This window comes from Carettochelys insculpta, chromosome 31 (genome assembly GCF_033958435.1).
Source record: "Carettochelys insculpta isolate YL-2023 chromosome 31, ASM3395843v1, whole genome shotgun sequence".
NCBI lineage: Eukaryota > Metazoa > Chordata > Testudines > Carettochelyidae > Carettochelys > Carettochelys insculpta.
The window spans coordinates 8,143,386-8,166,005 of NC_134167.1; the positions used below are offsets into that span (position 1 = coordinate 8,143,386).

The 22,620-nt window shown below is 40.7% G+C and overlaps 1 protein-coding gene across 1 annotated transcript in view; it reads right to left on the minus strand.

The window, feature by feature from the left end:
* Positions 1–20,651, minus strand: part of NSD3 (nuclear receptor binding SET domain protein 3) — a 65,537-nt gene extending 44,886 nt beyond the window's left edge. Inside the window, exons 1-3 of the mRNA XM_074981877.1 lie at positions 20,263–20,651; positions 6,492–7,219; positions 537–605 (exon numbers count right to left, since the gene is read on the minus strand). Of these exons, the coding sequence (XP_074837978.1) occupies positions 537–605; positions 6,492–7,175 (753 nt within the window). The 5' untranslated portion in view covers positions 7,176–7,219; positions 20,263–20,651. The remainder of the gene's footprint in view (positions 1–536; positions 606–6,491; positions 7,220–20,262) is intronic.
* Positions 20,652–22,620: the final 1,969 nt, after the last annotated feature.

A 22,620-nucleotide genomic window follows, 5' to 3' on the forward strand; every position in this document is an offset into this window, starting at 1 on the left:
AGCACAGGCTTGTTCCCCCAACATCACCAGCTGCCCCGGGTAAGTGCCCTGTGCCCCAGCCCCCAGCCCTAGGTCTGAGCCCCCTCCTGTACCAAGTCTCGCACTCAGTCCCAGACCTCACATCCCAGCCCTGACCCTCCTCCTGCACCCTCAGACCCTCCCAGAGCCTGAACCCCAACCCAGAGCCTCAGTCCTGAGCTCACTCCACCACCCTAGCTCCCTGCCCAGATCCCACATTCCCACTCCAGCCTCCTGCCCTGAGCATACCCCTGCACTCTAAATAGCTTGGTTCCACCCTGCCACCCCTTCCTGCATCCCAAATGTCTGTCATGCTCCCACTCCCAGCCTTGAGCCCCCACCTTCACTCTGAAATCTTTCAGTTCCACCCCTCCCACAGATTGTCCACATGCAGAAGAATTTTGTTATGTGCACTAATAGGGAGGTGATGTGTCATAACAAAAGTCATTCCACACATCAACATAAAAAATTAGTAGGAACACTGAGTCCAAGACGTGTTAATTTATATAAGCACTAACCGGAGTTTCCTCCAACAGCGTATCTTCTTTTGGTCTTTCTGATAGCACACTAAGCCGCTCATTTGGTCTCTAAGAAAAGGGTAATGAGAGAACAAGAAAATAAAAATAAACAGGATAAGGGGATGGTAAAACACAAGATCACACCAAAGAGAATAGGGACAGGAGAAAATAATTAACAGAGAGAAAAAGACAAGCATAAAATAAGGAAACAAGCTCCGTAGGACATTTCTGTTCACAATGCTAATCAGTTTTGAAATACTCATTTCTCCCACATTGATTAATATACTTTCATTATCGTAGCACCCAATCAGATAAGGGTCTCATTCTAGTAGGTGCTGTACAATATAGAATAAAGAGGCCATTGTCCAACAGAACCTATAATCTAAATGAATACAATTGACAGGAAATAGGGGAGGGAGGGAGGAAAGGAAACAAACATACAGTTACATGCTGTAGGTTGATTATATGAATAGACAGCAGTACTGGAACAAAAAGCAGTCAAGACCCACTTCTTCAGACCATAGTGGGTCTGTCCCACGAAAGCTCACCTAATAAACTATTTTGCTAGTCTTTAAAGTGCTACTTGACTGCTTTTTGTTTTGACAGTGTATAGACTAGCACGGCTTACTCTCTGTTACTATTCAACATGCAACAGCAGTATTGGAGTTTTTTATTGGTTACATTGTGTCACATGCCTGATTATAGCTATAAAACCAAGAAACCAGTTACATGAGTGAGCCCTTCAGGCAGGTTTAAAGGAAGGATCTGAAATAGAACAGGGTAGTGCTTTTCAAGGTAAATAGGACAGGGGCAAGCATTCCATGCTTCAGGGATAGCAATGGAGAAAGGCATTATGCGCTTGTGGGAGGATGTAAAGTTCAGCAGGAACTAGCATGGCTGGAAGAGTAGCTATAATCAGACAGATGACACTATATAAACAGGTAAGTAAATAGGAGCTAGGCTGTGAAAAGATAAAATGACCAGGAGCTTGTATTTAATACGATGGAAAAAGGGTGGTCAACGGAGACATTCAAAGGGGAAGGCAGTGGATGTACATGGGACAGGTGCTGGGGACAAAGCATTTGATCAGAAACTCTACTATACCATTCAGCAAGGTTATAATTAGTCCACTTAAAGTGAAGCTCTTTTCCCATGAAATTACATGATAACTGTAAATGCATGCTTCATGCTGAAACATCTAAACAATGTTAACTTTAAACACACTCTGGTACATGCCAATTAGAGCAACCAACATATGATGCTTTAGATATACAGAAATGTCCGTACAGGCACTCCCCGAGCTACCAACGTCTGGCTTATGAATCTGCACGTAAAACAAAAGCTCACCTGCAGCCCCAGGAAGCGGGCAAGAGGCACAGGTGATGGAAAGCAATGCAAGAAGAGGTGGGCAGCTGCACAAGCAACAGCTGAAGACAAGTGGTGCTTTGAAGGGATAACCGCTGCTTCTCTCCAGCTGCCCGCTGCACAGCCACCCCCTGCTCCTCTGAAGTCCTTTGGTCCACACTCACCCCCTCCTGGTGAGCAAAGATTGGATGCAGTTGGTGTGGTTTGAGGGGGTGTGGTCAGGGATTGGGTCTGGCCACAGGAAGTGGGGCAGAGGGTTTGCTGACAAGGGGATGCCCAAAAGTCTCTGTCTCAATTTCCACCTACCTCCTCATCCTCCTCTAATTAAACCCGCCTGTCCTCGAGCAAAAAACCAAAACTATTTAACACTACTTTTTCATTGCAAATATATAGTATTTCAGTTACATTATGGATTAAATAGGCTTTTGTGGGCTATCCTGGTAAGATAACTACCATTTAATAACATTGTTTCCAAGAAGAAATGTGTTCAGGTTCCAGACAACCAACCTACAAAACTTTTGGAACACAACCTGTCAGTAAGTTGAGACTTCCTGCACTTAGTTTCAAAGTGGCACACAGGATTTAATCTCTACAGTTAGCCTAACTTCAACCAACTGTTTACAAACCTACTTGATAATGGTAGATATACCAACATCCTCTGACTGTGTTTATATTACAAGGAGCTGGCAGACTTTATTTCTGCCAAAACAGCTGAGTTAATCACACAAAAAGAAGTCTGAACAAAAAACTGAATACTTCTCAGTTTCCTAGAAGCAAACCTGTTTGATTTTACACTCAGTATTTTTGTTTTTAAACAAAAGATCAAACTATAAAGTTCAATGTTTTAATTCTGACAAAATGAATGTGGAATTTAAACTTTTTAATAAAATGTAAATACAATAAACTCTTTCATATCTGGCAGCCCCGGGACTGGGAAACAGCCAGATAGTCATATTCTGGATAATAGGTATACTTAGCAAAGTATAACACTCCAGAAAAACAGATTAGATATGAAGGAAGACAAAAATGTATGCAGAGTACTTTATTTACCAACGACAGTAGTAATGTACACTGCAAACTTATACTGTATTTGTATTTACTTTCACTATACTGTACATACAGAAAATGTAACTAAAATTTACACATGGTTAAAATGCCAGTTATTTGAGAGTTAAAGATGATAGAATGCTGAATATGAAAGGGTTTACTGTATTCCCCCGAAAAGTTTTGTTGGCACTGGATTTCTACATGGGAAGCAAGAAATAAATGACTATGAATTATTTTTGTTTCACTGCACGTATTAAATAAAAAGCAAAATGTAAGTTTTAAAAGTTAATTTAGTTTTCATCATTTGGAGGTGTTATTTGTAATATGGGTATTAAGTTTTTTAAAACTTCAGCTTGACAGCATCCATTTAAAGAGAAGCGTAAAATAAAAAAGGAGCAAACATAAAATAAGTCTAGTTCCTAACAAAGTTCTATACTGCACCACCAGTATTGTCTCTTCCAGGGCAATAATGTTTTGAGAGCAGGTGCAACCCCTAATACCTAATATAGGGACACAGTCCCTTTAAAACCATATTGTAAACATTTGGGGAATGTTAGCTGCCAAAGCACATGACTGAAAGAGGATCAAGTGACTGGGAACTATGACTGGGATACCTATCATGGTTGCTAGACAGCAAGCCTGGATCAACAAATCTCCCAACAGAGAGAGAACTAGAGCAGAAGCAAGATTCAAGAGAGAGGTCGTGTTTTGGAAGCACAATAAAGCTATGATACAACACTGATTAAGGCCTAATGTGGGTGATTGTCACGACTAGGGAAAGTGCCAGTGAGCCCAGACACAAGGGTGAATACCTGGCTGATTTATATTAACGAAGCAAACTCAAAGGTTTGATTCCATTTGAAACACAATCATGCAGCATTTGATCTAAGAAGGGAAACTGAGGCACAGCACAATGCAGAGGCAGAGCGATTGTGTGAAAACACCTAGACTTGAAGTCTCCACAAAGGCACCAAATAGCAAATAAACCGCCATCATGACATGACACTACCTTTCCTTTTCACCCATGCAGGCACACCCACAAGGGAAGGTGCGAGGCACAATGGCAAGGGATGCTATGTAGGGAGAACTTGCATTTATGCTGCCCATGTCATATACCTGGGTAATTGTTTGTCAGACAGACATTTTCCACCTGTACCAAAACTGACTTAAAAATAACAGATCTCCAAAAGCAAGAGAAACACACACTAAAAGTAAGTATTTGGTTAGACAATTTGTCCCTAATTTGTACTAGCACTGGTCATTTACTACAGTCATATTGAGCTTCGTTAAGGACACCACTTTGATCAAATCTCGCAGAAGTTCAAGATCTTAATTGATAAGTCACGTCCAGATGATGTGATAAACAACAAAGTCAAGAAACAATAAATATAAGCTTTGAAATATAATTTATATGGTAGCTACACAATTTCAAAACAACAACATTTTATTGGACAACACGCTGTCTTTAAATTTAGTGAAAATGGACCTGCTGCAGTTCTCATTTATTCAGAAGTGCAAACAAAGGTAACACTCAGAAAGCTGCAGAGTGATGGTTAACCCTATGAACGACTGCACAGGAGATCTGTATTTGAGCAAAGCCCACGTTTCAGTGTTTGGAGCCACCTTTTCTGCAGCAGAAAGGAAAGTCATTGCCAAATGCACTACGGTAACAACCAAGTGTTGAACAATGCTCTTTAGATTAGATACAGGAGTTAGTCAAGGACTGGAGTTTTATTAAGGGGACTGCATTGAAAAAGAATGCTTTCTACTTGTGGAAAGGCACAATTCTGCCAGACTCCTGCTTGGGGCCTTACTGCCTCTGACTCCACTTCTTCCGAAGTTTCCATCCTAGGCAACCTGCAGCTATAAACACTATTATAAAACCAGCCTGTTTACGATGAAGCAAAGAGAGGTGGGGACATGTTGAAGACAGAATACTATGCTGTATGGTCAGTGCTTTGGTCTGGTATGGTAGTTTCCAAGTCCTCAACAGCTGCCAGTAACTTCATAGGAAGGTGCAAAAACCCTGCAGTTTGACAATTCCCATATTCCTCACATCTTACTCTTGTCTTCTAACAGTCCCTCTTAAACTAAGAGACAAGAAAAGCAGCAAGTGGCTGGCAGAAGCAATTAGCTGGAAAGGATCATGCTGTCATGCATGCTGTGTGCTCCAAGTGTGCACAAGTAGGCTCATTTATTGACTGTGGGGCAGACAAAGGCTGCAGGTACTGAAAACAAGCACACTTGTCCTCAGAATACCAAGGGTTAGCTTACAATAGTATTTTTGTACAGTGTGTATGTATATATTGAAAAATTAAATCTGGGCATCTCTTGCACTTAGCAAAAATGAATGTGGACAGTAATACAGAATTCTCAATCAGTGTAGGCTGAATGAGTCAACTGACATTTCTAATTTGCATGCCACAATAGTACATGAATTTTTGCAGGCATATGCACAAGATACTGCCACCTCTTCACTTGTCTAATAACATACAATCCACCATACTTATTAAAATTTATTTCAATGGCAATTATTAGCTAACATGTTTTAAGAACATTTAGATGTTGTATAGAAAGCAGTATACAGCAAACCCTCGAGATACGTGCACTCAAGTTGAGTGTGTCCTGGGTTAATGCACGTGCCCCCCCGACAGGAGCAAGAAACTGCTCCTGTCGGGGCAGCAGCCTGACTCTTGCCACCCCTGACCGGAGTGATTTCCCAGTCCCACAAGTGGCTCCCCTCTGCTTGCAGCCCTGGTTAGTTCTGGCTTCAAGGAGTGGAGGGGAACCAGGAGCCAGCTGCCTGGTTCCCAGCTCCCTGCTGCTTGCAGCACCCAGGAAACTGACCAGCTAGTCAGTTTCCTGGTTCCTGCAAGCAACAAGGAGATGGGAACCAGGCTGCCCCCTGGTTTTTGGCTCCCTTCCACTCTGGGAGCCAGGAAACAGACCCAGGGCTGGTCAGTTTCCCAGCTCTTGCAAGTCCAGGAGAGCCTGGAACCAGGCAGCAGACTGGTGCTCATCTCCACTTGACTAGCACGAAAATTTGAGTTATGCAGGGGTTGCAGAAACATAATCCCCACATAACCTGAGGATTTACTGTACTTAGGTAATTATGACGTTTTCAGTTGCCTCTTAGAGATAAGTAACATTTTCACTAAGTTTCTATGAGTATGAATGATTAATATTTCATATATCACAGAACCCCAGTAAATCACATTTTGAGAAATGAGAATTCAAGAGTATTTTGATAGTACAGTTTTCTGGGCAGGGAGCGTATCCTCCTGTCTGGAAAGCACCCAGTGGTGGGCACTACTGCAATCTAATACTCAATTTTTGCCACTATTCCTCCGATAGAGAAGCTTTTCAACTGAGCGGTGGTGGACAACTGCTAAACATTTCTGATCTGATCACTGTACAGTGTTCAATAGCAAACTGCAGCCTCACAACCCCTTTTTGGGTATATACAATTAACAAGAAATATAAATCTGCAAAAGAGGAATTCCCTATAGAGAATCACAAAGATGAAATTGTTATTCCACTTACATTTTGTTCCTCTGGTTCTAATTTTGGAATTTTGTGTGACTTGCGCTCTTCTGATCGGGAAGAATCATGCTTGCTACTTTTTTTCCTTTTCTCCTTTCTCCCTTCATGTTTCATCTTAGCATACTCACTTGCCTGTACTTCATTCAAAAGGTCCCCACACAGAGAAGACTCAAACAATTCCCTGCCATTCTGGATAGTTTTGGTTATTTTTAATTTAATTTCTGGTGAGCCAGTCTTCTTTGGAATCACCGTTTGTGGTACTGAAGGAGGTGGTGGCGGTGGTGGTTGTGGAGGAGAAGGTTTTTCTAGAACTTCATGTGACCTCACATTAGAGTTTTCCAATTGATAATACTCTGTGGGACTAAAGTTTCTAACTGCTCCAAAGCCATTGGCTGAACCATTGGGATACTGGCTGTATGTCTGGTATTTGGCTTGAGGTTCATACATATTGATTGTTGGTGGATAGCCATTAGTGATGGGTGGAAGATCCTCCGTTGTTGGAGTAGTATACTGAAAGCCTTGCTGCAGGGCAGTTTCATATGGTGTCTGACTACCATCTTCAGCGATGTCACTGCTGGCATCAAAAGCATCCTCCTGGCGGATGTTAGCTGAGTCAATGAGCTGAGGTGGTTGCTGAATTGTGTTTCCCATGATCCCTTGCATGAAAGAGAAAGAGAAATCCATTGTTCTGCTCCAGCATCCTTAGCTTTCCCTTTCTCTCATAGGGCCTAAAAGGAAAGGGAGAAAACATATAAGTAATCAGTGCAAATCATAGGGAACAAACAAGCAATTGGAACAGTTAAGATATAGAGCTGATAAGAATATGAACAACTTCTGTACCTCCAGTTTCATTCATCACTTTCTTATGCAATTAAGATTACCCTGCACACAGAGTACTCCCAATACACCCAAGCTTTCACCACATGTACAAATATCCTGACAGTTCTGTTCTGAATGAGAAAACCAAAAATAAAGTGTGCCAATTATCTGTAGTTTTTGGAAGTTGTTAATAATGTAACTGGGATTTGTATGGGGTTGTCCCATGTATTTACATCCAAACCGTAATCAAGTTCAAAACTCACATACACAGATGAGGGTGATCAATAATGTATAAATACCCTGATAGGGTTCCAAAAATCAGAAGTGACTTTGCAAACAAGCCTCAGACACCTATTTTCACTAACACAATAGCTAAACAATTTAATCCCATTATTAGTAATGTCCACCAAGCACTTTGAAAATGGAAATTCTCTCTCACCACGCATTTGTAGTAGAACTAAAATAAGATCAGCCCTTTGTATTTCAGCTTGAAGACACTATCCACACATTTCTGTGCACAGGCTTTTTGACTTAACTGCTTCCCTTCAGTGAGCAGAGGGGAATAACTAATTTTTTTCAAGAGTTGCATTTATTTCTCAGTAATGGTTATGTCTCAAGATATTTGAAACAGAGGAAATTGTCAGCTGCAGGAGTTTTAAACACAAGTCAAACTATTTCAGTGTTAGAATAATGGTTCTAAACATCATGTCAGAAAAGAACTAACAAATAAGTAGCTGGCTGAAACTGTGATGCTCATTCAACCTGGCAGAAGTGCATATCTAGATCTCAAAGTATGATACAACCATTACAAATTAAATAGGCTAGAACGATGGTATCCAACGGGATAGCCACTAGCCATATGTGGCCTTCTGGCTGGTTGGTTTGAACAATAAATGTATTTTCGGAATGTGGCTAGTTTGCTGGTTGGACACCATGGGGCTAGAACGATCACACAAAGACCTCCACCATCTACCAACGTAAGTTTCTTATCTTCCTTCTCATTAAAAATCTTATTCAAATTTTCCCCCACCCCAGAAAAGCCTGGGAGAACAGATGAACACCAGTACATGCCCTAGAAGTTACCACACCCGGGCTGCTGGTTTTTCTTTTTTATTTTTTTTAAAAAAGGGTACAAACACAGAAACAGATGCTAGTAATTTCACTCTAGCTGGTAAGAAACCTAAAGAGCTATAGCCAATAGAAGAAGTACTTTTCTGTGCCATCAGCCATTAAACACGACATGGTAACACTGATTCCAAGGCTGAGGTGGTTAAACCAAGATAAACATTTTAAGGGCATAACAGAAAATAAGTTACCTAGCACCACCCAGTATTGGTCATATTCGTCTCCCAGATGACTGCTGCCCTCCAAGTCCTCTGAATCACACAGTTTAAGAGAAGTTCCTCTCCAAAGATACAGGAAGGAAATTCACCCATCATGTCAGCCAAATTCATATAGAAAAAGTGAATCATCAGCTTCCAACATCTGTCATATGGTTGTAATAATACTACCTTTACCTCCATAGTATCTGAAGTCCTGAAAAATTATTTTTACTGGCAACCTTTAAGTGTAGGAAAAAAAATCTCGTAAGACATGAGACAGGTTTGCAGCTACTTCAAACAGAGGGGAAAAATGAATGAAACTTTACATGCTTACAAATTAACCTTCTTTTCTAAAAAAACAGGTTTAAATTTAAACCATTTTAAAATGCATAGTTGGAAGGAATGGTTTGAAATGCTGGCTTACTACCCAATAATGTCATTTTAGTCTTTTCAAGGTAAATAAATGGTGTACCACAATATGCACAAGTGTGTTGTGACGATGGCCTTTCAGACAAGATTTTTTTCTGGTCTACAATTATATTAGACATTCCATGACACACATTCCACATTTTCTTGCCCAACTTTCATTCTCATCGTCCCAAAGCCCATATCCAAATATCTGATTAAATATTTTGCATGACAAAGAAATAAAGAACCCTTCCTCTTCAGGAACTATTAGAGAGATGTACCAGCAAAGCAACTCAAAGAAAAATTAACTTATCTGATTACATAGCAAAAGTGTACTAGTCAACTCCATATTCAGAGATTATATTGAATTTTCCTATGCTCAGTTTCACTTCCCAGTGTTATCAGTCATGTTTAATGTTATTACTGTAATTATACAACACAGAGGAACAACTTAATGCCAGAATGCTATGCAGCAAGAGTCACTATTTTTAATTAAGACCCTAAAACAGTTATAACAGATCTTCCTTGAGACACACAAACTGCACACCCGGCACAAGACTGAACACTGAGTATTTTCCCAGGACAGTACTGGCAACAGGAAAATATATCCATACTGTAAATTTGGCAGTCTTTCTAAAAGACACTCTAGCTCAGTGGTTCCCAAACTGCATGCTGTAACCCACACTGAGCTCATCTCTGTTAACGAGTCACACAGGGGCCTGATATGGAACCTGGAAACCAAAACCAAACCCAGCGGGATCCAGCTACAAGTGTCTTGTTTGGCTCAGGTCTGAACGCAATTCTATCCCCTCAGGGTCAGGTCAGCTCCCACCTCCTGCCCATGGGGTCAGCACAGCAACTACAACTCCCTCTCCCGTCAGCCATTGCCACTTCACTCTGCTGTCTTTGACACAGAATAAGTGTGCTGATGACTCCCACTGCTGGCACTGTGCAGCTGCACAGCACATCAAGGCAGCAGTGGCCAGCAGGGGTGGTGGATGTGGCTACCTATCACCAGACATCACACACCTGACAAGCTCTGATACCCTTTAGCACCAGCTGGTGCGGGGTGGGGGGGAGGGGAAACAAATGCAAGACTTGCAGTAATTTACTGATGTTTATAAGGTGTTTTGAGATCTTTAGCTTGAATGCATAAAGGTGCAAAATATTCTTTTAAGTTTCTATGCCAAAGAAAAAAGTTCAGCTGTGCAATGCTGGCTCAATCCCAACAGCTAAACATCATTATGTTTCACACTGCCAAGCAATGAGGCCAGCTACCCATTTTTTTCACCATACTAAATTTCTGTAACAAGTAAGTGCCTCATACTGAACGGGGAAAAAGGCGAAATACATAAAACTTCTACCAAAACAGTGAAAATATATCCAGCTAATGCCACCAGATTTTGATTTATAGCCCTCAAAGACTATTAATTCTGCTCTTTAAATCCACAATAACCTTATTAAAAGGTTTGATATTTAGAAGACTATCTTGCTTCTGTTCATTTCTTGTTTTCCTCTGGTGAAGCAAAGGACTTCTTAAAGATTTTTCTTCAATCACCCTTGTTAGTAATAAAAACCAAGGATTTCTGGACAAAGTTCAATCAGGGAGACTCATCACAGAGATACCACAACATCTTATAAAATATGGGACTGGTTAGTCATAGTATTCCCTAGGCAGTGATCTAAGAATCTACTTTATGTGGAGTATCTAACAGGAATTTTGAATCTCCCTGTAAAATTAAGCTACAGCACCATCTTGACCTGTGTATACGACATATCACTAAACAACTACACATAATTCACAACCAGCCAACTCACTTGGATCAGGAGTCACTAAATACTGCATAAAACCTTTTGTTCATTCTGCTTTAAAAAGCATTATACTACCTTTAAAACTAGGAAATCGGAACAGAAACAGGCACATAAAACACTGGACAGAGGGTTACATTACAGACTGCAACATACCTTTATGAGTTAAGAATCTAAGGCAGTTAATTTTTCACCTCTCTCTAACAAGGATATTTGACATTCAGAAATTGGGATTTAAAAACTTCTGTGTTCTACGTAGTATTTTAATAGTATTTTTACCAGAAATAAGAGAAACTAATGGAAACACTCTAAGATTATGCCAATCAAATCATGTCTAATTAAACATACACATTTCATTAAGCAATGAGATTGCACAACAGACCCTTTGACCATGAGGTCACCAATTCTTATCAGGTCTATACAAGTATTAGCGTCTTTTGAAAATTACAAATTGATGACTGTTAAGTGATTCAAATGAAATCATTTAGAAAACAGCTAGCTTTAGTTAGAATCCTGTTTCCACTCTCAGCAGAATCCAAGAACAGCATGGACAACAGATACTAAATCCTACACGTCCCCTTCAGATGAGAGATTCTAAACACTGGCAGTGGAAACCTTACATTGGCACTTGTTTACTGTAACAATTCCATGGTTAAACAGGATTCAGGCTTTGCCTACAGTACACTGTTTCTAGCAAAACAACTGTGTCACTCAAAGGTGGACAGTGTAGCCTCTGTTTCTTGGCTCCTTACCCAACCAACTAGTTGTACCCCAACAACTGGTTTTCATGTTGTGGGCAAGAGAATGAGTGCTCTTGCCAACACCACATACACTTGCAATGGAAAAACTTTTTCGTTCTTTTGTCGGGGGGAAGGGGAGCTAGCAACTCTGAACGACAAGTTTTGTCCAATTGCTAATGTAGACACAGATTCAGTCTCCAGAACAGCCAACAAAGCAGATTTCACAATCAACTTTCCACAAAAGTGTTTTTAAAGACAACATAAGGATGTGGAATGTTGTCGGGTTTTTTGGTTGGCTACACTAACCTACAATTACATCTACAGATTTAGAAGTTACTCTTATAAGTCTTTAGTTTTTCAAAAGCTTTGAAATAATCCCTTTTTGTGGGTTCACCTACACACGATGGACCTTGATTTTATTATGCACTGTAGCTATTTAAGACAACCTGTTCATCAGTATATAGTGCAGCAGCAGGGACTTTTGCTTAACAGAAAGAGGACACATAACGGTCTTCTATGCCCAACAACTGTTATCCTCCTACAGAGCTTATACATCAGTAGCTCCCTCCTCCAGAGTCTCTGAATTCATCATCACATTAGTTACTACCCACACACTTTCCCATCCCCTCCTTTGCAAAACTTTAGTGAGTGCTTTCAAAACGAATGCAGTAATATAAAGTAGCCTCTGGACTATATTACACTGAAAGAATCCCCCTGGGGTTAGTCAAATTCTAAAATAATGTGATACCATAAATTGAGAACTCCATCTCAAAACTTAACCCTAAAATAGGATTACTCTTGAAAGATTATGTTCCACTCCGATGCAAAGAGTGCCTTATTTCTTTCTTCGCAGCAGCCCTTCAGTTGCCACAGAAGTAGCATTAATGGGTAAAAAGGGGTTTGGATGTAACTCACTCAAGTAAAAGAACAATCTCTAAAAGAGCTGGAAGTGAGGATGTGTTCACCAGTTTGCGTAAAGCTTAGAAATATTTATTTTATGCAAAATAGGCCTTGTGCTTCTCTTACTGCTGCTGTTATATGAACTCAGAGTCCACCTCCTGCAAGTACAGTATTCAATATCCAGATAGAGAATGTAACAAATAATAAACTGAAGTTTTATTAAGTGAATGTTTCAAAGAAAGTTACTGCATGTGCAAGTTAACAACAAAGGAAAAGTTAATCTGGGGATCAAGCGTGGATTAAGAGTAAACAGGAAATCATGACACATTAAAAGCAGTAAGTGTAAAACTCCTTGCCCTGTATGAAGATGGGTGGGTTTTTAATACTCCGTCTATAAGCATCCTTCAGGGCACCACCCAAATAGCAAAAAAAAGGAGGTTGTCTCTGGCAAAGTTCATAGACTCATGGATCTCACCCAAGGCATCAAGAAGAATGTATCTAAATTATTTAAGGCTTCTTTATAGGAAAGACTTTGTAGCACTACTGAAAAATAGTTTGAACAAACAGTGTGACACCTGTAAAACGGTAAGAGGAATAGTTTTTGAACACGTAGGAGAAGAAAATAAAAGATGTTTCTCCAGAATTATGTACATTTTCTACACCTTTCTTTCCCCTGCACTACTTTTCAGACATGAACTAGAGACAAAATTTTCAATCGACAAAAATGTTCAAACAGAAACAGTATTTAAATAAATTAAATAAATTCCCCCCACCCCTTGGAAAATGAAAACTGTGTATTAGGAAAATAATGTAATCTAAAGTGGATTAGGTGTAGATCTCAAGACAAATGTTATCCTAATTTAAGGGCAAATACGCTTAACTTGCTCTCCAAACTCTTTTAAAGTATTTCTGAGAGAGGGGCACGGAAGGAGATTCCAAGTCCGGGAGGGAATTTGGGCAGGGGGGGGAGAGGACAAGAGCCAGGCTCTGGCCAGGAGAGCCTTACTTAAACATCTTCTAGCCAGCAGCACTCTCAGGCAAGGTTTCAGGCTTGCTAGTAGCCCTAGACCACTACATGCGGCTCTTTGTGCTGTCGGGAAGTCTTCGCATGCTGCCCCTACCACCTGGCCAGTGGAAGCCGAGAGATTGTGCTGGGGGTAGGGACAGCACACAAAGTCTCTCTTCCTCCCTCCTCCACAGTGCAGAAAGCCACAGAGACCAGCTAGTGGCTTGGAGTGGCACTGTTCAATGCACTGGGGTGGACCAAATTAAAAGGCTTGGCAGGCCAGATCCAGCCAGTGGGACACATCTTGCCACCCCTGCCCCCCGCCAAGTTCAATTCTCTTTTTACTTCCACTACACCACAAATCATTAACCCTATCTTTGTTAGATGATTGTAAAATATGGTTTCCTTGAAGCCTTGAGACTTTTTGTTATATTCCAGTTTCACTTTTGAACACTACAAATACAGGCTGCATTAGAGTAAGTGGCCTAGTTATCAAAGGGCTGAATATTAACAATATAAACTAACATGTACTGGTTGAACCTCTCTAATCTGGCACTCTGTCCTCCAGCAACATCCATAATCTGGCATCAGTGTAGTCAGGCAGACGACCACTTATCACGGGTATGGCCAGGTTTCCCATGGTCCTATAAAGTTTGTTTACAGCCACTAGTTCTGGCTCTCAGCGTTCTGTGTTATTTAGCTCTAATTTACCCCTAAATGTCTTCTAAGAGCCCAGTAAGCAGTGGAAGTGTTGGTAATGCTGCTAGACAATACTGACCTCTCGTGGTCCGGCAAATTCTCTTGTTCAGCACCAGTCAGGTCCCGCAGGTGCCTCACTAGAAAGGTTCAATCTGTAGGTTTAAATGTTCAATTTTTCTATTGACACTAACTTACGGAGAGGGGAAAAGCAACAACATTCCCCTGTGACAAAATACAACTCCAGCATCTGCTGAGAAAAGTCAGCCAAAAACGAAATTTTTTAGAAACTGAACTACAAAGTGAAATGCACAAGATAAATATATGCTTTACTGATTAAAGGTAAATCAGATTTTTTTAAATATTACTTTTAGTACATTACCTGCTAGTAACAAGAAAACATGTTAACAAACTTTTAATCTGATTGTGTACAATTATGATCCATATAATCATAAATGCTGTCTGACAATATTAAGCTATACAAAAATAGAGTATAGTGCAACCACAACCAAGTCAGGAATCTGCAATACAACTTGATGATCTTCTCTAAATTGGAGCAGAACAGAAAAATATGCCAATAGAATATTTACAAATATATATCCATATATTCACAAATACAAACATTTACAGCTCTCCAAGAATGACCTTGGAAGATTATAGTTACAAAGCAGTCAGGAAAGGCTCAGCACCATTACAGAAAACAAGATGTCATTTTCTAGACAAGAGCTCCAAACATCAACAGTGCCCTCCTCTCTCCCTCACAATCACATATTTACCGTGTCACAGGAGTACAGGACAAAGGCCCCAAAATCTGAGCAGAAAGGGCCAATCAACATAATATGATGAAACCACCATTATATAGCTACAGGTATTATGAGAAAATTGAATTTACTGAACCACACGCAAACTGCAAAAGCCAACACAGCATTCAAAACAAAACGGTTACATCTAATATTCATTCAAATACAAATTCAGAAGATTAAAAATATGACAGACACACTGAATGCATTTCCACCGCAATAATGAACAGATGCGCTCCAGACCGAGAATGAAGCAGAAGCCCATTCATTTGTATCTGACATTTTATAAACAGGCACAGTCTGATTTGACAATACCAGCACTTTTAGAAGATAAGAACCATCATACTGGGTCAGACCAAAGATCCATCTAACCCACTACCCTGTCTTCTGACAGTGGCCAATGCCAGGTTCCCCAGAGGGAGTGAACAGAAAAGGTAATTGTTAAGGCTGTGTCCACATTAAAAGCATGTCAACAGAACTGTCTGTCAGAAGAGATGTTCTGACAAAACTTCTGTTGACAGATTGCATCTACACACAAAAGTGGATTGATCTATGGATCTGCTGTCGACAAATGAACCACCTTACAAAGCTTTTTTGTTGACAAAAAGCATTTTGTATGTAGACACTCTGCAGGTTTTGCAGGCAAAACTCTCTAGTATAGTATAAGTGATCACACATTTCCAGATTATGACAAACAGAGGCTAAGGACGTCATTCCTACCCATACTGGCTAATAAGTTTTGATGAACCTATGCTCCACGAATTCATCTCATTCTTTTCTAAACCCTGTTGAAGTCCTGGTCTCCACAACATCCTCTGACATCCTTTTATTGGTAATGTTAGGGGCAGAAAGTTTAAAATTAATTTCCATAATACATTTGACTCTATTTTTATTGTGCATTGTTGCCACATACTGTAGAACCATCTAAAATTGCACATAATACAGTTTGTGGAGGTTCACACATTGTTGGATGTAGGGAATTCCACAAAAATATAAAGGATTTACTTTAAGAACAGATACTGGCTCATCGGTACATATAAAGAGAGCAACAAACCGGGACCAATTTTTGACATTAACTGAAGTTAAACATCAGTTCAGTAAACAGTGCCACTGCTTGGTAAGGCTGAGCTGGACTTACTAATTATAGCAATTGCCTGGAAAACCTAAATTCTGTGATATAGCCTCAACATAATGGTGACACATTAACTAGGCAGGTCCTATTAACATAAGCAGGAGTTGCAGAGCTAACCCATAGAGATTCAAGGTTCTGTTTATTTTCTAAACCTTGAAAAGGCTGCCAAAATTATAAACAAAGACTTCATTATGTACTTTTATCTTTTGTGAATATTTGTTCCTATAAGAACAGCCATAAGGGGCAGACCAAAGGTCCCTTGAGTCCAGCATCCTGTCTTCCAAACAGTGGGCAATACAAGCTGTCCCAGAGGGGATAAGAGGGAATCATCAAGTGATTGATCCCATCACCCACTCCAAAATATTTCTACAAAATGGAAAGATCTGGGTTTTCCTAGCATACTTATTCACGTTATCTAGACAGTCCTAGTCATATAAAAAAATTAACCCATTAAACAACCAATCTCAATTCCTGCCTGTTATGTGTGTTTCATGAACACAAAATGTGTTGCTGTAGCAGGCTACTTTGCATATCTGTTGCAACATAGAGAAACATTAAGGCATCCAAACAGTCTAACTATGAGACTGCTGTTTTAAAATGCACAACTTGGGTACTGTGAATAGGAAACTGATGCAGTTATCCTTGAAGCTCAAAAAAAAAAACAACAAAAAAAAAACCTTACCATAGCAAAACAGATACTGTTTTTGTGCAAGAGGAATTTTTTATAGCTATGAAGAGACTTCTAGGTGAACTGTGTCAGGATCAATGTAAAGCAATTCAACAGTAACTGGTCAATGTTTAATAACTTACATAAAATAATAATTAACATGTATAAAAAAATTGCCAGGGTGTGCAGAATAGGACAACGTAAAGTTGAGTGTTTTAACTATGAATACTGAATCCAAGAACAAAAATTAATGGTGGTGTCTCTATCTGAACTGCAGATCAAGTTAACCCCATAAGACAACACTAAATTCTGTAAGATTACTTTTATAAATTGGTTCCTAACATACCTCCATGGACTACAGTTTTCTTTTTTTTCAGAAAAACACTGAGTTTTCACTGAAGTGTAAATATCATATGCATCTACTCAGTTTTATCTATGAATAATTCATTTAACTTCAACAAATGTTCAATGCCATTTGAACATTTTGTAAGAAAGAATAAAGCCAATGTCCATAACAAAACATGTTTTAAAAGACTATAAAGCAAGTAAACAAAGTAATCAAAACCAAACAAAGGTGCACACTTTGTAAATAAAATGATAAAAGTCTTCAACCCTGCCCTTGATACACGAGAAGACCTCAGCTCCATGAGGACTCCCTCAAAGACTTCTGTGGGACTATGCACAAATACAAGGGTCTGTGGTAGCACGAAACTGATGTAGGATGGGGCCTTAATGACTTGATTCCTTTTCATCTTTGTCATCCATTAAAGTACCTAGTGAGTTTGATTATCCTCCCCACGCACCTTTCAAGGGCAGTTGAGGGTTCTCCGATTTTCTCACAGGGAAAGACATTTCCCAATGTTACACAACTCATCTCGAGAATAACACTACTGAAAATCCCAAGCATTCAAAATTCATGAGCAAGACCCCACAAATCAAAATAGTGATTTTTTGCAAAATCAAGAGATCAGTCTAAAGAGGAGTGCTATTTAGTTTTGGAGCCCTGGGTTTAACTGAATCATATTTTCAAGCTTTCCCTCTGAAACCACAAGAGTAAAAATCCAGGCTTTGATTTTTTTTTTTAAAGTAAGCTTTTTACATAATCGTGTGAATCCAAGGACAAGGGCTTTAAGAAAACACCAAAGAGCATAAGATTCACAATAAAGCTGCCAGAGTTGGCAATGCTTGGATAACATTAATGTATACAAAGTATACAGAGTACTGCTTTGAACTTTACAAGCATACACTGCACCTGAGCCCAAAAGTAATACCACATATTAAAAAGTGCAAAATTACTCCATACTATATTAACGAAAAGCACTTTTTCATTTTGATCACAATCCTTCCTCTCACTCCATATTTGCATTTGGCAGCTGCTCTCCTTTGGAGCCAGCATCATCTTTTGAAGTGGTCCAAAGGACACCCAAGTTTAATTGTTGAAACATTTTTTGCACATCTATACTATGAGCCTTTGAAGATGTAAACAATAACTAGAAAGTGGTATCACTAGCTATGTCATTGTTCGGTCCAAGATCCAGATTGTAATTCCACTGGAATGATCCAATTCTAAAAACACAACAATAATACAACTCTAACACACAATTTAAGATCCTAAACATGTGCACCACTCAAATGGACAAAAACGCCATGAAAGAGACTGATGTTACAATGAATTCACATCTAGTTACAGAATGAGAAAAGGTGTATGCTGTTATTTCTTAATTTAGAAGGTAAAAGTCTAAATAAAATGGCTGTTTACTAATGTGCAGTACCTAGAAACTCCTCGTAAACATCTCTTGCTGTCTAAAATAAATTGGCAAGTATGGAGCTCAACCTACAATTTTTTTTAAGAATAAAAAAGGATTACTTAATTTGAGATTAGTGTGATGGAGCCACTAACAGCAACAATGACCTAAAGTCTCTTCACATTGAAAAAATATTTGGTGCTTTGATAAGATTAGAAACACAAAACCTGCCTGCTTCTCACTCATTTGATTGCCGGGCTCACAGCTGGATGACCTGAGTAGTCTGCTATACCTAAAAGCATTTTCAGTGGATAAAAGAGGGAGGCCTACTTATTTGTCTAAGAACATGTTCCTGAAAGCCACATTTTTCAGAAAAATAGCAAAAACTACACCCTATTTGCTAGTTTTAAAATGCAATGGATGCTGTATGAAATACCTTCCAACGTTTTCACCAATGCCTTCTGCCAGTTGCCCTAGATCAAATAAAATGGCAATGCAATTTTCTTGTTTATGTGAAGAAATTGCAAAAGATATTCCAGTTACATCTGCCATTTATAAGATAAATGCAACTTTCCATATATTTCTGCTTTTTAATTCTTCTAGAACATTAGAAGAAATGTCAGTGTAATCTTGATGCAGATTTGAATTGAAAAGGGTTAATTTCTGCACCGCAGTCCCCCAGCATGTCCTGTTTGCAACTGGGGGCAGGGGGGAGAAAAATGTTGCTTTCCCCACTTTGTAGGCTGTGGTAGATTTCAAAAAGATAAACAGAGAGCATACGAAAAGGAGTATAAAGCCAGGAAGGGGGATTCGCCACAAGGAATAGAATCCGAAGCAGGTTTTGAAGGGGGAATTTATTTACACTGCAGTATCTAGCTGCAAACATGGCTGCCTCTGCCCCTTTAAATCCAAGCAGACCTCCTCAATTTCTACCACCACCAAAACAACAAATTATACCCTCATCTATCTTTATGGCCTCCATTTCCCACATACACAAAACAAGGACAGCCTCCCCCTCCAACAAGAACAGAGTATTGCTGCAATAGGGAGCATTCAGTCCTAATGCATAGAATACATACATAAAACAATAGATTTCCTCTCACCATTCTCCCTCCCACGCCTCAATCCAACACCAGCCCCTTCCCCACTGCAAATATGTCTCTGAAGGCTTGTTTATCATCTCCATTTCCCATATTCAAGAACCACACAAATCCCCAAGCAACATCCACAACCCAAACCTCCCGCTTCTCACACACATCCCAATGCAATGCCCCCAGTCCATTACTCACCATGCAGAAATGCCACCCGGGGCCACCTTCCTAGGAAAAGCCCATTACCTTTCACTAATCCCTAGCCCCCGCTTAACCTCTCACACCTCCAATCCCATGCCTAACCCCTACACTCTCATCCCCCCCAGCCCATCTCCCTCTCCCTCCCCCACCTTCTTACACCCCCACCCCATCCCTCTCCCACTTTCATCCCCCCACCCTCTTATACCCACAGCCCTCCTCCTCCCCCACTCTCATCCACCCACCCTATACCCTCCCCCTCCATCTCTTCCCATGCCCCTCCCCCCTTCGCCCCCACCCTCTCATCTCCTCAGCCTTTCCCCTTCCCATCTCATACCCCCTCTCCCCTCCCCCCCACCCCACCCTCTCCCCATCTCATACCCCCCCCCTCAGCTCCCCAGCCCATGCCCCCTCTCCCATCGCCCCCGCCCCGCTCACCGTCAGTCTGTTCCATTCTAACTCCCCCCGCCGCCTCCGACCGATCCCAGCAGAGACACAAAGAGCAAGAGCAGGAGCCGGGCCGGGGGCGGGGGGAGGGGAACAGGACCCCCGCAGCAGGCCGCACTGGATCCCCGGCCTCGATTTCCGCGCCACCGGGCCCCAGTTCCACGGGCCCCGCCCCAGGAGCCGCCCGTACCCCGGGCGGTGGGGGAGCCGCAGCGCCGCAGGGAGGCCAGGAAGAGGCGCTGGGGGGCGGTGAGGACAGCCACTGGCGGCGGGGGAGGGGGTCGCTGGGTCTCACTGTGTCCCGCTCTCGGGCCGGCCCCGCTTGCGCTCCCTCCCCCTCCTCCCCACGCACACAAAGCTCCCCAGGCCTCGGCAGCCACCGCCAAAAGAGACGCGCTTCCATTGGCTGCCGGCTCTGCGCCAGGCGCGAGGTTTGCTGGGGAATGTAGTCCCAAACCCGCCCAGACTTCGAGGGAGCTGATACTGGGGCACGTTTAATGCAAAGAGCCAGGCGTGCCGGAGGCAGGGATTTAGATGCATTGCACAAGGCTAGGACCAGGCACGTTCCCAGAAAAGCCAGGATAGAATTTTAATGCACTAGGTTTTATATCCACTGTACAGGGCCGGGTAACATGCACAGAGGATGCAGGACATGTTTAACCAGCATTTTAATAGCATGATGTTTGCATACAGTAGTGATGGGTGCTATAAAAATACCTAACTAGGCATTGCATTTAAATCTTTCTGTGTCTTGGGAACATACAAAACCTGAGATATATTTGATGCCCAAGCTCTTCACTGAAGACCTGTTAATAGGGTTTTCAATGAGGTACATGTTACAGACGGGGTTTTAAGTGGCATTCACAAAATCTTAGAACATGCAAACGCTGCAAGGTGTAGAATACATACTTGTAACAAAATGTAGATGTGCTACTCAAGGTCCGACATCACTGCCACTTAGCTGATGAATTCATGGTTTATCTGTGCATCAAACCATGATTCCAAAGAGAGCAGTTCCATACTATTTTGCTAGTCTTTAAAGTGCTATTTGACTGCTTTTTGTTTTGATACTACAGTAATGTGCATTATAGAAATGCCTCAAAAACAAAGATCATGGGTTTAAATTAAATGCACACGATCTCATGGCATGCAAATAATGAGACATGCTAACACATTTAACCCAACTGGAATTAAATGCTTTGCATATAGGAAGAATTCACATTTAATTCATAGGTCTAGGAATGTGGTATGCTCTGAAACTATTGTTTTCAGCGTAGTATAAAGACCTAATCAGACTGATATCAAGTGAGATGTCTTAGGTGCATTTTTAATAAAAAAAAAATCAAAATACAATGTATCAGGCTTTAAACTACACAAATACCATGAAGAGAGATGGTGTGTACTAATGGTCCAGATTAGTCTCATATTTACCAAGCAGCAGAAATGTATGCTGGTGGTTATGTATTTAGGATATGATCCACTGCTAGATACTGAAGAAAATGCCATTTTTCAGTGCAAAAAGATTTCAATGCAATCCAAAAGGCATACATACATGCTAACACTGATAGGCTGTATTGATGCTTTCTGTTGCCAATCTTGAACGTGCAACCCTGTGAGGGGAGGGAAACTGATAAGTGCTCAGATTGGCTGAGCTGTGCCATTCATTTGCATACTTGTTATGCAAGCAGCGTAGCATTGGCTGAGATATGCTGGTTGCATTTAATTACTGATGTATTGTATAAAGGCTGGGAAAAAAAGAAAATTCTGCTGGGGAGATTATAGGGTCTCTCTCTCAAATTCTAGTTGCAGTTGCTGAGGTTTAGCATCTGGGTAATAGAGCACAAGAATGCTGTCATACTCAGTTGCTTCTAATCTGAGTTAGGCTGAAAATATAAGCATTAAAATGTTTGCAATTAATTCCCCTCCTCCACAATCCAAAGAGATTCCAGTTCAAAGAAAATCAAAAACTGCACTACTCATAATAAATCTCTCTTCTGCAACTAAAAAAAAAAATTAAATTTCGCCTCCCAAAGCCTAAAAAGGTGGGCAGGGGATTGGAAAGTGGGAAAAAACATATGCTAGAATGAGAAAGATTCAAGATGGAAAGATAATGCAATGGCTGTTACCAGAAAAATCAGATAGTGAAGATGAACTAGCTGGAAAAAAAGACACATGATCTAACATGAAAAAGGAAACTGAAGAGATGTGGGTTTTACCAGTCACTGAACAAAGGCTGACTAATGGTCTCAAAATTTACTGCATTTCCTATTGCCCCAAAGGTGGCAGCCCACAAGAGTGAGACATTTACCATCTTGAGGCTTTGGGAAAAAAATACACTGTAATAAGGCA